This window comes from Alosa alosa, chromosome 19 (assembly GCF_017589495.1).
Source record: "Alosa alosa isolate M-15738 ecotype Scorff River chromosome 19, AALO_Geno_1.1, whole genome shotgun sequence".
NCBI classification, from domain to species: Eukaryota; Metazoa; Chordata; class Actinopteri; order Clupeiformes; family Clupeidae; genus Alosa; species Alosa alosa.
This window is the reverse complement of record NC_063207.1, coordinates 16,138,816-16,154,605: the sequence shown is the minus strand read 5'-3', so window position 1 is coordinate 16,154,605 and position 15,790 is coordinate 16,138,816. Positions and strand designations below refer to the sequence as shown.

The following is a 15,790-nucleotide window of genomic DNA, read 5'->3' as shown; positions in this document are numbered from 1 at the left end:
ATAATTATTTTACGATGCAGATTCGATTCTGCAAAACTTGGCGATTTATTTCTCCCTTATATTACAGCACATATAATGGAAATCGCTGAAGCTATCTTGGCATGTTCTCGACCCCGATTTCTTTTCCAATTTCCGCTGTGACACAAGTATAAAGCTGTTGTGCGCCATCTTGTGGACTTCGGAAGCAATGTCTAATAATAAATAATAATACTAAATTAATAAATGGCAATATTGTGCTTGAAATACTGTGATACAAAATTTATTTTTTCTCCCACCTCTAGTGCACAAAACATTTAAATAAAGCCTTGAGTCAAAAACCATACCATCTTTACCATTACAATTCTGGCCCAAACAGGCATCATAACACCAAACGTGTGATCTACGCATCTCTCTTAAATGGCAAGTGACCCGGAGGCCTCTCCATACCTTGCGGACAATAGTGAGGCGTGGGTGAAGGTTGGCGAGGCCGCCAGGGGGGAGCGTGGAGCAGCCGGTGGTGAACTGCAGGAAGGCCTTCCTCTCGTCCGAGGACATCCCGCACAGGACCCGCACAAAGCGCATGAAGCCTGGGCTGTGGATGGAGGGAGGGAGGGCACAGTCAACACTTAACTCCAGCCTGAGGCTATAGCTGACTTTTAAGGGCTGCTGCCTCACATAAACTCTGACATTCAAACACACTGCAGTCAAAGACTAGACTCTTTTTTTGTGCGAAAGCCTCAACCTAATGTGAACTTCACAAGATTGCCATGTGCCTCCACGTGTAAATCATGCTCATAACATTAACCCATCATTGGGGCAAATCCTAACTAACTAAGCAGTCATATTACCGTTCTCTCAAACCATTATCTGACCATACAGTTAGGCAGCTGTCGCTAACATCTAACATGCCTAATGTTTCCAAAACAGTCTTAGTGTGTGAACTACATAAAGGGCACTTGCCCAACCCGTACCTGTCGCGCGTGTAACCTAGTTTGGGTTCAGTGTAGTTCACCACGTCGTCAGCCGTCCAGGATGGAGACTGGTTTCCACACAGGATCATCTGCACCTCCTTATGACTGAAAGAGCTCAGCTTCTCCATGGGGAAGACCCTGTTAAAGCCCTCTGAGGGTTGGGGGAGGAGGGAGAGATTGCATTGTCATGATCACAACCAAGTGAAAATAAAGCAACGTCACATTTCTAAAGCTTTGGCAAGACGTTCATCACACATGACGCACATACCTCTAAATGCCTCCATCTGCTTCTGAATGCCTGTGTGCATGCCAAAGTCAAACATCAGTTCTACATACTCTTCTGCATTCTCCATGGTCACCATCTAGGAGATACAAAATCACAGTATTAACACCAAAACAAGATTAACACACTATAAATTACACAAGGTCCACCACTGTCAAGTTCTCTGAAATCATTGCTAATTTAAGAGGTCAACAGTTTTATAAGCTTAGTGCATGCCTTGCTAAATGTGAATTTCATAGTGATTTACTAGGGAACCTTCACCACACAGACACATGCGGGTGGACTTTGCAGTGAGCCTGTTCAACAATATGCTAGCTGCGTGAGGTAAACATACTCCAATGCAAGGTCTTGTTTGCCCACATACCTCATCCTCTCCGTTGGGCTTGAGGTCCACAGCCGCGAAGCCATGTACTTTGGACGACGGACAGAACTGGAAATTCAACCTGTTAAGAAACATCAGGCCAAACAATGAGGAAATCTTTCGTATGGCTCTCCCTCACCTCCCGGCGTGGGCTGAAGTGTAACGTAGCAGCTGGTTTGTTTGTTTGTTTGTTTGTTTGTTTGTTTAAGGCCATTTCCGCAACTAAGGCTATTTAATGGCCAGAGCACTGTGTGTTATAGAAACTTAAAAGGGAAACTTGGCAGGATTTCCCCCTCTGCTGGAGAAATTGTGCATTATGCTATTTCAAAACTGTGGGAAAAGGTAACGATAAAGCACATGGATTAAGTTTACAAGCTAGCAAAGCGGTTAGCATAAGTTAGGCAGACAATGTGGATGTTACAAGGTAAGAAACACGATTTAAAGCGAGTTTCTTGTTTCTCACTTCTCTTTCGGGGACGGTAGTCTCAATGTTGCAAGGTTGGTTTTCCGCCTGGGGGACGCTAGGGGGGCAGCGGGAAAAGTCACCATTTTCACCGGAACAGGTCATGTAACCATCCAAATGATTTCTAAACGGGTTTATTACGTTGAAATAGTTGCCAAGTTCCCCTTTAAATATGTTTTTTAAAATCTATGCTAATAAGATATTCTAAAACCTTCAAAAGGTGGGACCTTACTAAAAACATCAGCTATAGAATTTTGATGATAAAATAATTGTCTTTTGGTTTTCAAGGCAAGGCCGTAGCAGCTGGTTATAATAATACTGACAGAAGCACCCATGAATGGGCCTTGGGATAAGACTACCTATAATATATTAAGGGTACTGACATACATATTGACTGTCTGCATGTGTTTCTGTGTGTGTGTGCCTACCCCAAGTCCTCCACGCTGAGTGGTGGCCCGGAGCCCATGGGGTTCTTGAGCATGAGGTCCTGCAGCCGCGTGTTCTTCTCGTCCTCGTTGAGCGTCTTGCTGGTGAGGATCTGCCTACGCTTGACGGCCAGGTCCTTGACCTCGCGCAGGAAGCGCGCCCGGTGCGGGTTGACCAGTTCAAAGTCCTCCCACGTCAGCAGGCCGTGGTACCACGCCGGCGGCTTGGGCTTGGGCGGCTCCAGTATGAACTCGCACTTGGAGTCCTCGTCGAAGCTGCCCACCGAGTAGCAGTCGGGGCCCTCCTCCGTGGACGTCTCCGTGGACTGGAAGTCCAAAAGGAAGTGGCGCTCGCTAAGCGTGGAGTCCATGGTGGTGGTGGTGGTGCTGGTGCTGAGGCCGCCGCTGCCGCCGCGGGACTGGTACAGCAGCTTGCTCACGTTGCTCTTGATGTCGCCCATGCACAGGAGCTTGAAGAAGGGCTGCGAGATGGGCAGGTCCACCAGCCGGTTGTCCTGGATGCACTTGGCCAGAAAGATGCCCAGGAAGAGGAAGAGCTTGCTGATGCGCTCCAGCTCGTCGCTGTCCTGTGGGAAGGGTGCCGGGAAGAGACCACACGAACGCTGCACGTAGTAACCGGGGGGCTTCAGACCGCCGCCCAGATCCACCTGGAGAAACAGTGCCACTCATTTTTAACTTCTCTTCCTAATAACAAAGCTAGGGCTGTCACTGATGATAATTTTCATTGTCAACTCATCGGTCGATTCATTTTTTGAATTCTTGTTTATTCAATAAAATGCTAGAAAATGGTGAAAAAAAGAAATGTCAATGAGTGTTTCGCAAAGCCCAAGAATGTGTCCTCAAATGCCTTGTTTAGTCCACACACCAAGGATATTCAACTTACCAAAATGGCTGTCGATTAATTTAATACTCACCCAAGATCATTCAAATACGCAAGATGTCATTTAAAAACCAAGGAATCTATATTACCCTTCAATGAAGATTTGAGCATGCATTTAGCATATTGGTCCAGGCATACCAAGATTCTTCTGCAACACCACCGTGCAACAACTATATGTATGCAATGGAGGAACACCACAGAAGGAGCGCAACAGCTTGTAGGGACATTTATTTTAAAAGTAAATCCTTGTAAACAAGCCTGCTCCATGGTGCGGTCTCGTAAAGCTCACCCCAACCAGTCCCCCACTTTGGTGCCTGTAATTAGCAGCGCATGCCTGGAGGAGCCGCAGCTCCGTGGCGGGCAGCGGTGGTACTTGCCTGGCGCGACTCGTCGTCGGGGAAGTCGTCGTCACAGAGCCAGATGCCCAAAGAGGTGCGCTGGAACTCAGCCGCCACGAGGGCGTAGAACTCCAGAGTGGGCCCCAGCCCTGTGCCCTCCTCGCCCTGGAACTCCACCTGGGAGGAGGAACGGGACCATGTGATCAGGCTACAAACACCACTATTACACACACCATGAGGGTGATTGGACACACACTTCGTATGAAGCAGTCAATACTACGATACCAAGACAGCACTTATTCCAAGTCATCACCAAATTAGACAAGTGTCATAATGCACAATTACTGCACTTGGCATTTTGAAAAAAAGAAAAAAACCATGAGGCGCTATGAAATGCATTCTGTCATAGCAAAGAAATAAACAAACAAATAAAACCTCTACTCCTAGACTGGTTGATGACCTTCACTCTCCTCACCTCTAAGACAGACTTTCTGTCGGCATGGATCTGCATGACGCTCTCGGCCCATTCCATCATGCTATCCCCGCGGGGCACTTTCACACGCTCGTGTTTTAGACGGCCCACGCGGAACTCGCCAGGGTCGTCCCTTCGCACCGTTGTGGACGGCCGCGTTCGCTCCATGGTGGCCTCCCGCCGATTCTGAAGCCACACTATCGCCCTAGAGGGGTGGATGGACACACACACACAGTTAAACCCAAACATCATGTAGCGTTTGCACACAATGGTAAATCACTAAAATACACTCATCAGAATGTTCGTGGAGAATAAGAGAAAAGTCAGCACTGATTTAAGATCTGCTGATGCTCACCTTGAGGCTCCAAATGCTGTGCAAGTAAAGTACAGTTGCCGGGTCTCGAAAGGGATGAGGAAAGGACATTTGCTGGTTAACTGCTCACACCAGTCAGGTAGGGCACCACTCGCAAGTGCCAGTGGCTCCTTGGAAACACACACACACACACACAGAGAGAGCAGAAACTCTTATTTAGGAAGTCATCATTGGATCATCAAAATGCCATTAAAAGTCTTGCAGTTTTTCGACAGAGAATGCGTTCTTGAACCAGTTTGGTTTAGAATTGTTTGAACCTTGGTGCCATCTAGTGAACCAGCCCGCATTTCCACCAGTTTTGAACTGGACCAAGGATGCGTCACCAACAGAGGGTGGTGCATGCATAAACAAGAGTTAATTATAAACATGACAGTTGTGCCATAAAAATGGCATAAATTAGCTATGTAAAATGCTAGTGGTTAATGTGTGCAGTGTAGTTCTAGTTTTGTTCACTCATGGCAACAGTTGATATGGACGAAAACTCATGCTTTTAGCCTTCTCTCTTCTGAAAGGTAGAATGACACGGGCACTTCGGTTCACAGGAAAAAACTATTTTCTGGTTCAAGCTCCGAACCAAAGTGCCACGTTACGAACCACTTTTTGTTTGGTCGAAATGCTGCGGTTCTCTGTCGGTGGAAAAATGCTAACAGTGAGTGGATGCTATGCACAAAATGGGCTGATCCCATAAGCCTCACAGGCCCAGGGCAGGCCACCATACCTCTATCTGCTGTAGGATCTTAGTAGTAACTTTTTTGCTGGTGAATTCTTCAGGCGAAGCATTGAACTGAAGATCTTCAAAATCTATGGAGGGAAAAGTGGTTTTAGATTAGCAGCAGAACACAGAGAACACAAGACGCCCAACCCAATCATCACTATAGAACACAGAGAACACAAGACGCCCAACCCAATCATCACTACAGAACACAGAGAACACAAGACACCCAACCCAATCATTACAGAACACAGAGAACACAAGACCCCCAACCCAATCATCACTTCGCTAGAGGAAGCAGTGTTTCTCACAGAATTGGATTCAATCTGTGGCGGTAGCACGATGCTAAGCGATTTTATTAGAAATTTAGCCCGCCGTCTTCTATGCAATGCTTCTATGTGGCATCAACAATCTTTCAACAATCTTTAATGTTTTGTTAAATGCACATGCAGAAGAGGGGCAGCGCCACAGTGGGTTCGTTACGAGAGACAGAGGGGCGGGGAGAGGAAAGGCTGCATGTGTAAAAAGCGCAGCTCAATGAAAGGATTTGATCTTATCCTTAATTTAAATAGTACAACATAGAACATTGATGTGTGGCTGCTGGTTTTAATCTTGTGGCGCCCCGCCACAGATTACTCAATGTATCGGAAACACTGGGAAGTGTGGCTGTGGCCAAGACTTTTCTGAACAGAATTCAAAAGAATTCTCTTCTGTCTGACATCACCTCCACATTTGTTTTGCTGCGACACTTCATAAATCAAGGCTACTGACTACTCAGACTACTTACTATTAACATCTAACTGACTACGAACATCTCTAACCCAAGAACCAAATTGCTCAATAATTATAGAGAAGGAATATGTGAGTGAGCATGTAAAATGTCAGGGTGAATTACTGAGACTGAAGCTACTTGTGTGTGTGTGTGTGTGTGTGTGTGTGTGCGTGCGCACACACCTTCTAGCAGGCTGCGTCCCAGGTCTCCGCCGATGATGTAGAGGATGCGCAGCAGCTGCAGCACGTCCTCCACGCCGCAGGCACTCTGCGAGGTGCCGGCCTTGGCCTGCGGGGGCTCACGCGCCACGTTCAGGATCTCGCAGCTCTGCAGGGAGCCCAGGGCTGCCGCCCAGCCCAGTAGCCGGCAGCCACGGTCGCACAGGTCCTGCCCAACGCAAGCACAGAGCACTGGCCGTTAGAGAAGCAGACCGACCCAGCGGTCGACCCATCCACCCGCCAACCCCGTCAACTATCAACTTGCTAACCATGAAGCACACATTCACACATGAGCAAGTAGAGGCACACAAACATGTACAAGCACAGACACTCTTTCAGTCACTGCTCCTTGTTTAGTTACTCAGATTACTGTATAATAGCATGGCAGAAATCCATCAATTAAAAAAAAAAAAAAGTTCAATTGAAATTATACATAAAGTAACTGAAGTTAAAATGAGGTTTACTGATCAGGATTTCTTTGAGTGAACAGCAACAACTGTCTGACACGTGCTTACACAACTGACAGTCAAGCAAGAAGGGAAAATACAACTGTATAAAAAAAAAAAAAATGAGGGAAGGGTAAATAATAGATGTAAAATAATAATAATAATAATAATAATAATAATCACATCTGACGCCGTCGCTATACCTTGTATGCAGCTATGAGCTGAGAACAATTTCTGTTTTTCCTAATACTCTTATTAGTTCCGGTTAATTTCCAGTGGCGCAGGAAAGAGGAGTCTGCATTCTTCTGCATGTAGGTTATCAAGTGATTCTTTGGTAACTCATCAGTGCCAAGGTACTGTTCCACATGCTCTATAGACCAGCAACCCTACAACAGGAAGAACCAAATGTTGGTCTTTCCTGATTGTAAAGTCTCACGCAACACACATGCATTACAGTGACTAGCTTTTTGTGTTTGAATCTTTTTTTTGTTGAAGTTGTAGTTGTTGAAGTCATGAGGCCCATGCAGTTACACCAAAAGTACCATCAGGCCCTAAGGCACGTCTTTGTTGCTGTTGTTGTCAAAGACTTCCTCATGTTAGGGGTTGTGAGTTTCGGACAGACTACTAAGAAAGCACCATTTACACACTTTTTTTTTAGAAGCAGCCACATACAATTTTACAGTCAACACTGAATGGCCTGGGTGAGTGGGAGAGAGGGGGAGGGGCCGAGTGGACAGGGGCTTACCGGCTTTCCTTTCTCCTTCTCCTTGTCGGAGTCCTTCATTTCTCTGTACATTATCCTGAAATACAAGTCAGAGAATCATGTAGCGCAACTCAAGTTTCCTTAATCGCACTGAATCAAGCTCATTTTCATGTGTGCTCCGTTTTGTTTACATCTTTCATGTTTGTGTGCACTTTATTACACGGTCTACGATTGTTGGCATTGTGTGCCCATATGTTATTGGGTCTAGTCCCAGTCAAATTTCCCACAGGGACGTGAAAGTAAATATCCATCTATAGATTACATGTACAGATCTGGCAGGCCCCTGAGGGCCACAAGAGGGAAGGTGCCTTACGTGTAGGTGGGTTCCCAGATGCGCCGTAGCTTGTCGGACTTGATGCTGCCGCCGCAGGAGAGCTGCAGCAGCTTCTGGACATAGTAGAAGATGGTGGACTTGTAGTTGGACAGAGGTAGCTCGACTTCCCGCGTGCTGCCCAGTCCGGCCACTTTCAGGATGAGGGCGAGACGGGGAGAGGGGGCACACTCCACCTCCTCCTGCACCTCAGAGCGTGGGGTACCTGGGGCCACACCAACACACCCGCAAACAAACAACACAATTATCCACCATGCATGGTTTGAGGACAAAGCTGAACAGTCACACGATTTAATTACAAATTTCCAGAGGTTATGTGCCTTTAGATCACTAGTTATTTACAGAGAGGGAACAGGAAGACTGCACTAAGAATATGCGTCATCATGGTGCATGATGGATGTACACTGCTGGTCAAAAGTTTGGAGTCACTTAGAAATGTCCATTCCACTCCATTATAGACAGAATACCAGCTGAGATCAGTTGCATTGTTTTTTTAATCAGGGCAGCAGTTTTCAGATTACATTATGTGCTTACATAATTGCACAAGGGTTCTCCAATGTTAACCTTTTAAAATTATATCAGATTAGTACCGGTAAACATAATGTGCCTTTGGGCACCTGTATAGTTATGTAGATATTGCATTAAAGATCAGCAATTTCTAATTTACAAGATCTATGATGAAAACAAGGACATTTTTGAACGGTAGTGTATGTGTACTGGGAACATTCAGTGGACAAGGTCATGCAGCGTATAGGCATGGAAAAACTGCATTTGTCTGTGTACGTGTTGGTGAGTCTGCTTTTGTGCCCCACCTGGTGGAGGGATCTCCAGGTCAGTGGTCTGCTGGACGTTGGTACGGCCAGGTCGCGGGTCGAAGGCGGGCACTAGAGCTGAAAACTGACGCTTCAGCACAAAGTCATCATCCCACGTCCTACGCCTGCCGCCTTTGGTTTCATACTCCTCCTCTTCCTGTTCACCCACACAAACACACACGTAAGGAATTGCACTAGATATGAACATCAATTTGCGCCTCAAAACATATGTATAGTCAACTATATTTAAATCCTATTTCTACATGTCTCCCACATGTTATTTTAAATGCTAATCCAAATGTTACCAAAATGAAAACTTGTATAAAAATACAACACACAAGACACAGCTGGTCAATGCACTAGACAGAAGTCATCCATCACTACTCCAGTTTCTCTACACACAAGAGAGCTGGGCTTAACAGCTCTGCACTGGGGAGACAGCAACTAAGAGAGATATGATGCGCACCAGAACCTCTTCATACTCCTGGTCCTCCTGATTGTCATCCTCGTTCTCGTCATCGTCGTCGTCGGGCTCGGGGAGATCCTCTTCGTCGTCCAGCTCTGCAAGCAGCGTGTTGGCCCGACAGCTGTCCAGGAAGTCTGTGTGGACAGAGCAGTCACACATCATCATCACAGACACCACCAGCCCATACAAACTGTCATAATGCATTTCATATAGAAGAGGAGACGTCCGATGCCAATGGTAATATGATCTGTACTCATATTTCCCACACACACGCACAATAAATCTCGCTTACTCTCCATGACTGGACTGAATTCAAAGGGGAGGGTACTTACTAATGTGATATCTGTAAACAACAAAGACAATAAACAACACACATGGAGGGCATTGCAGGGTGAGGGGTTATCAACCAAGGACGGGGTGGTAGAAGATGAGTAAGAGCAATGCAGGGAGGAGAAAACACACACATTTGTGTGTGTGTGTGTGTGTGTGTGTGTGTGTGTGTGAGAAAATGAATATCACATGGCCTACCATAGAGGGAGAACTCTGCCTCCTGACCCGTGTCGCTCTCGCTAGAGGTGGAGGTCAGGCTGGTCGTCAGCGTGTTACTGAGCAACTGGCCCACCGACAAACCTGTGGTTGCCGTGGCTACGTTATTGCTGCTGGTTACTATGGAGGTGGACATGGTGACGGTGGAGGTGGTGCCGGTGGTGGTGAGGTTAGGAAAGCTCTGTGCTCCCATGAGCGGAGAAGCTGCAAACAAACAAACAAAGCCAAGAGGGAGCCGTTAGTCTGGACCCAACCACACCCAAAGCAGCCACTGAAAGTCCACTACCTACTCATGATCTGGGATGAAACTCAACCAAGTGCTCCATTAGGGTTTAAGTCCAAACACAACAATGGAGGGTAAGTGTGAGGGAACGGCATTGCTTGTTATGGGGGATTCAGATGCATGGTCATTTGTTTGTTGCAAAGCCAACCAGAGTTAGATGTGATCCATTCTGTTTTCACAATCTACAGCTGCTTTCTATTATGATTCACACAACCATGACAATTACTGTAGCACACAGCAACAAACGCAACACCCTTGGCGCACATCAGCTTTAGCATTATAGAAAAACTGCATTAATGCACACAATCACAAACAGAAAACTGATTTTAAATTGAGCCTCCATATAATAATAAGTGATGATTTCATTACTGGTCAAAGTAACACAGTTACTGAGAAAATTCTGTAAACTTCCACCAACATAGGCTAGGATTGAATTAATATCATGTAATGACACTAAAATGAATGGTGATCTTTTAGTAAGCATGATTTCTCCTCAACATATGTCACTAGTTATGAATCAAGGCTTTAAAGTTTTACAATAAAGGCGAAAACAGCAGAGCAGTTAGCCAAGATTGATTTGTCCTGGCAGAGATCTTCCAACTTCTGTGATGACTATACGGTCATGCCTGACGTGGACATGAATATATCGGCTAGTATAATGTCTATACTAGTATACTAGTCAACTCAAGTAAACGGTGCCTTCCCAAAACGGATACAGATCAAGCCAAACATACACAAAAAAATGTCTGACCATGAACATACATGTTGTATGAATGTAGAGTGTGTGTGCGCGTCTTGAAAAATGTGTGTGAAACTCATTAACATCAGAGCTGATGCATTATGACTGGCGGTGGTGTGTGGACTCACTGGCTGTGCTCATGACAGTCCTGCCCAGTGTGTTGGTGTTGTTGTCGCTGCTGCTGCGGCTCAAGTTCATGTTGTTGGTGGCGTTGGTGCGTGACATGTTGGGCGCACGGCGCACAAACGACTCCATGAGGCTGGCCTCCCGTGATGACAGGTTGGGCACGCTGGCGCTGGAGCTCATGGGCGCGCCGGCCGCCAGCAGCGAGCTGACCGACAGCCGGGCGCTGGCCGCTGAGCACAGAGGCCGCTGAGACGGCGCGTCCTTGCTGGACGACTCCGACACGGAGCTGACGTCGGGCGAGCTGACGCTCACCAGGCCCATGGAGATGGCCGCGTTGTCGGCCGCCGCCGCGGGCTGCTGCTGCTGCTGCTGCCGCTGCTTGCCGCTCGCCGGTGGGCGTCTTCCGTTCGCTCTCGGCACCCACGCCCTCGCCCGTCAGCGTGCCGCTGCTGGACGCCGAGCCCGCGTCGCTGGTCGCCGTGGTGGCGGGGGATGATGACAGCACCACCACCGGCTCCTGGCCCTCGGCCCCTGGACCCCCAGCTCCTCCTCCGCCGCCTCCCGGTCCGGCCACCGCCCCGAGCACACCACCCCCAACCACACCGGCCTCCAGCAGGCTCTCGGCCCTCCTCGGCTCCACGCGCGCGGAGCTGAGGCTGACGTCGCTGCTGCTGGCCACGCTACACACCGAGCTGCTACTGCCCTTCCGGCTGGACGAGCTGGCCCCCGCCGCCGCCGGGCTCGAGCCGCCCTTGTCCGGACAGTTATTTTTCACCAGGCTGCTCCAGGACGGCGGCGTGCCTGAAACAGTGGATGAGACAGGTTTGGGTGACGGCGCAGACTCAGGGTCGTAACCTGGAGCAAGCTTGAGGTCAAACTTCCCTTCCGCCCCCATACGGTACGAGTTTGAGCCACCGGCATCCCAGGTGACATCAATCCAGCCTGGAAAGGGATATGAATCTGTGAGAGCCGGCAAAAGACAGAGCAAGAAAAAAAGAAAAAAAAAAAAAAAAAAAAAAAAAAAACCCACACATACATACACACACACATACATACAAGCAGCAGAAGTCATAAAGATAGCAGCTCAGCACTCAACTCTGGACCAGGACGTCAGTAATCGAACAGCACATTTCCACCGCACGATTTGAGCGGAGTATAGACTAAAGTTTGATATTTAAATGCCATTTCAAAATGACGAAATGGCTTTGTCTGACTTGTATACCTTATATAATCTAAGTTTTATACGCTCATGACCGTTAGATTAGCCAAACTGCACATTGTCTGGTCCAGGTGGAGTGACGAGGGAAGAGACATGAGTTACACAAATAAAATGACAAAACAAAAAACGAAAGCCAAGGATAAGAAATTTGCAAAAATGCCAAGCTAAAAGCCACTTGAGAAAAAGGAACTGAAAGGAATTTTGAGTCCAAATGTAAAAATACACTTGCAGTGGAGTCCATTCAGTGCTTGCAAATTGTGACATCAACATGCACTTAGCTGATTGATGGAGACAGTTGCTTTTAAAGACGTTCTTATTGATATTGCTTTGTTTGTTTGTTTACATATTGAAAACTATGGCTGCCCAAAAGATTGAAACAGCAATGTAAGAGAGAGAAACGCTTTGGACACAAGTATGACAAAAACAAAGTTACCTGTTAGACAGTGGGAGAGGGGGGAGGGTTGCACCTCAAAATAGAAAACTAATAACAGAAATAAAAGTATGGAAGTGACAAATTGAAAGTGTGTGTATATAGAAATAGAAATAGGTTCAAATGAGTTAATTGTCCTCAAATGAAAGATAGAGGCGATGCGGGATTTCAGCCGGTAGGGGGCGCCGCAGTCCGAACCCTTCCCACACCCAGCAAGCCCAAAGTGCACAGGAGGAGGACAGCGATACAGAAGAAGCACAAGATGCCGTCACAGAGTACACCGGGTGCTGGATTCATGTACCTTTCTTAACAACTACAGCGAGTGAGGGAGCAACGGTCTGTTGGCTGGCCCATCCCAATCCCACCAGTTCTTTCATATTTCCATATGTGAAAACCCTTGTGAGGTAACCCCTGTTTTACATAGACCTTACATATACAGAGTCAATGATAATGCTAACATTCTTCCCCAGTATAATCTGTCAACTAGGGTTTGATTTGTAAGTGGTTCAAATTGTATAATAGGTGGTTCAAAGTGTATGGGAGATGTCTCATTACTATGTTGATGATTAATTGGTTTCACCAGTCTCAGTATTTAGGGTGTATAATCCTAGTCTGTGGTTATTGTATGGCAGCTTTTGAATGTAGAGGGTATTTTATCCAACAAGGCCCTCAGACAGGACAATAGGCAAGCGATTAGTAATCTGATAGGCAGCTTTGGGAGAATTAGAGAACAGGGCCAGATTGAAGCTTTCCTTCTGTCTACATAATGCTGTAGAAGAGAAGAGATGCTCCATCACTTCTGAAATACAGCATGCAACTCATCCACTCCAGTGAACTCTAACTAGCCTCTTCATTTGAACACTTTTTTTGGTATCCAATCCCCAGAAGGTCCACTGGTGAGGACACTAAAGCCAAATTCTAGCAGAGGTTGGAGGAAACAACATGACCAGAGGCTTCCAGGAATTACTGACCATCTCTCCTAGGATTGAGTGAAGGCTCCGCCAAACACATAAATGCACTTGATGTTCACAATTTGTTTTTGTCTTTGTGTACCAGAGACTCCATTTAGCCGAATGTGTTCAGACTCGTGTTAAACCTTTTGAAAGTGGCCTGCTACATTGTTTCTCCTCTATACAGAGAATGGTGGTGTGACAGTCCCTCCCACTCCAACTACCAAATTGGAGAATCCCACCCACCCCATTTAAAAAAACAAAACAAAACACATACAAACAGTCTATACACCACACATCTAGTACACTCAAACCTTGCTGATTTGGTAAGTGAGATTAATGCACTCTACCTACAACATTATGAGCCGTCAGCTCCACACACACACACTCTTTCTCTCTCGAACACACACAAACACACACAAGACCGCTGCTCACCATTGTGTGCCTCGCCCGTTACAGTGCCCTCTCCTGGGGGATTGCCATCCTGATCACGCCACTTCCAGTCGATGCCGCGCACCACGCGTGCCCCGGGCACGATATACTTCATGACCTGCGAGCGGAAGAGACGACGCTGCCTGCGCAGGTTGGCCTCTGCCTCCTTCACAGCTTTACCTGAGAACAATACACACATTTAGGCAACGTGATGGAAATTCTGTAATTTCACTTCTGGGTTGAATAAAGTGTATCAATTATCATCTAATAAAATCACACACACACACACAGACTACATGTCTGCACATACAGTATGTACATATGCCATACATTTTAACAGTGGGTTGAACTCTGACAGGAACATAAACTGAGAAACATATATGCATAAACAATAACACTGTCAAAATTCAGATTTCAAATAACTTCAAATCCCAAGTGCAGAAGTGCGCCAGCACCAACAGACCAGCGGTGCGAGTAGCGCAGGCGCACCAGAGGTCCTTACCCAACTGGTCCTCACAGACGCCGCTGACGGTGCCGTAGAGCTCGAGGCCAGACAGGGAGAGGTAGTGGGTCTGGCCGCTGGCGTTCTTGCCCATCTGCTTGATGCGGATGTGCCTCCAGCCCTGCTTCTCCTCCTTAGACGGGTCCAGGGGCCAGGTGGCCGTGGAGCTGCATGTGGGGTGGGGAGAGCCCAGTTCAGGTCAGACAGGGCAGGCTATACACAGACTGCTGCAGTCTAGTCTGTGTTTGGGTCTTTTTTTTATTTACTAGTCTTTTTAACTACGTTTTTATTCAGTGATCAACCCAAATCCATAAAAGCACTCATACGACTTTGTAACAACAAGCTTGTTTATCACTAATACCCCCCGCCTTCAAAACACTGCTGTATTTTGATGCACAATTCTAATGTCAAGAAGCTATCGGCGAGTCCATAGCTCAAGCATTGTAACCTACCGTCTGTCAGCTTTAGAAACAATTTCATGACACGTGATTAACAATTTGCCTGAAATTCTAGCTATGATTAATGATTATTAAGCAAGAGAGAAGAAAAACGAAAGAAAGAAGAAAAAATCCTACCCAGGCTCGTTGAGGCTGCAGTCGTCCACGTGTGTGTAGAGTGTTGTCCAGTTCTGTCCGTCTTTGGACACCTGGAACATCCAGTTGCGCAGAGCGGAGCGGCCATAGCCGCGGGCATGTCTGAGCGTGTAGGCCGAGGGGATGACCCACAGGCCCAGGTCCACGGCGAACCAGGCGTTCTTGTCATCGTTGGTGTGGCAGTTCAGCGCAGAGCTGTCGCGGCTCAGGATGTCTTCCAGCCGCCCGTACGGAAGGTTCCGGCCCTCCGACGAGGTCACCACCACCAGGCCGTACGCAGCAGGGTTTACCCACTCATAGGCCGTCCTGTGGAAACACAGCAGATCAAAACCATTACTCACGAAAGACAACTGATCTGTGTTTTTTTCTTCCAGAGAAGAGATTGACTGAATTAAAGCTTTCAATTAAAGGTTCATGGTTTCATACTTCAGCATTCATGCTACAAAATCAGTAATGACTGATTGCTAAAATACAACTATAACTCATTACAACTCAAATCAGAGTTAAAAAGCCTTTGGTGGCTTATTGCCCAATTCATTTAATTCCAAGTTAGTTTTTTACACAGAATTCTGATCTAAGAATAAGACTGAGTGGTGTTAACAACTGTAGTATACTGGGTGAGCCTTACTTGGCATTAGTGCCGATCCAGTAGACGATGCCGTTCTCGTCAAAATCATGCTGGTGTCTGAAGGTGAAGTTCTGGCCTTCTCGCAGCTTCCGCACAAAAATGAAGGAGGAACGGTCAAAGTCGTACCACTGCTTCGCCACCTGAGCAGAAACATAACAGAGAGAGTTAAGAAAGCAGGACAACAAAGAGATCGAGGCTTTAAATAAAAAAGTTCTATCTGACCAAAGGGTCCTGCACCGTGATGTCAAAGCATGTA

The 15,790-nt window shown here is 46.8% G+C and overlaps 1 protein-coding gene across 1 annotated transcript in view; it reads right to left on the bottom strand.

Annotated features, from left to right (window-relative positions):
* hectd1 (HECT domain containing 1) overlaps window positions 1–15,790 on the bottom strand; it is a 36,924-nt gene that overhangs the window by 1,499 nt on the left and 19,635 nt on the right. The window contains 22 exon segments of the mRNA XM_048228127.1: window positions 427–571; window positions 951–1,101; window positions 1,219–1,312; window positions 1,598–1,676; window positions 2,486–3,150; window positions 3,761–3,898; window positions 4,197–4,398; window positions 4,549–4,676; window positions 5,285–5,367; window positions 6,233–6,437; window positions 6,918–7,100; window positions 7,460–7,514; window positions 7,791–8,013; window positions 8,621–8,777; window positions 9,087–9,220; window positions 9,615–9,836; window positions 10,783–11,177; window positions 11,179–11,722; window positions 13,815–13,991; window positions 14,314–14,480; window positions 14,889–15,212; window positions 15,535–15,674. Of these exon segments, the coding sequence (XP_048084084.1) occupies window positions 427–571; window positions 951–1,101; window positions 1,219–1,312; window positions 1,598–1,676; window positions 2,486–3,150; window positions 3,761–3,898; window positions 4,197–4,398; window positions 4,549–4,676; window positions 5,285–5,367; window positions 6,233–6,437; window positions 6,918–7,100; window positions 7,460–7,514; window positions 7,791–8,013; window positions 8,621–8,777; window positions 9,087–9,220; window positions 9,615–9,836; window positions 10,783–11,177; window positions 11,179–11,722; window positions 13,815–13,991; window positions 14,314–14,480; window positions 14,889–15,212; window positions 15,535–15,674 (4,611 nt within the window).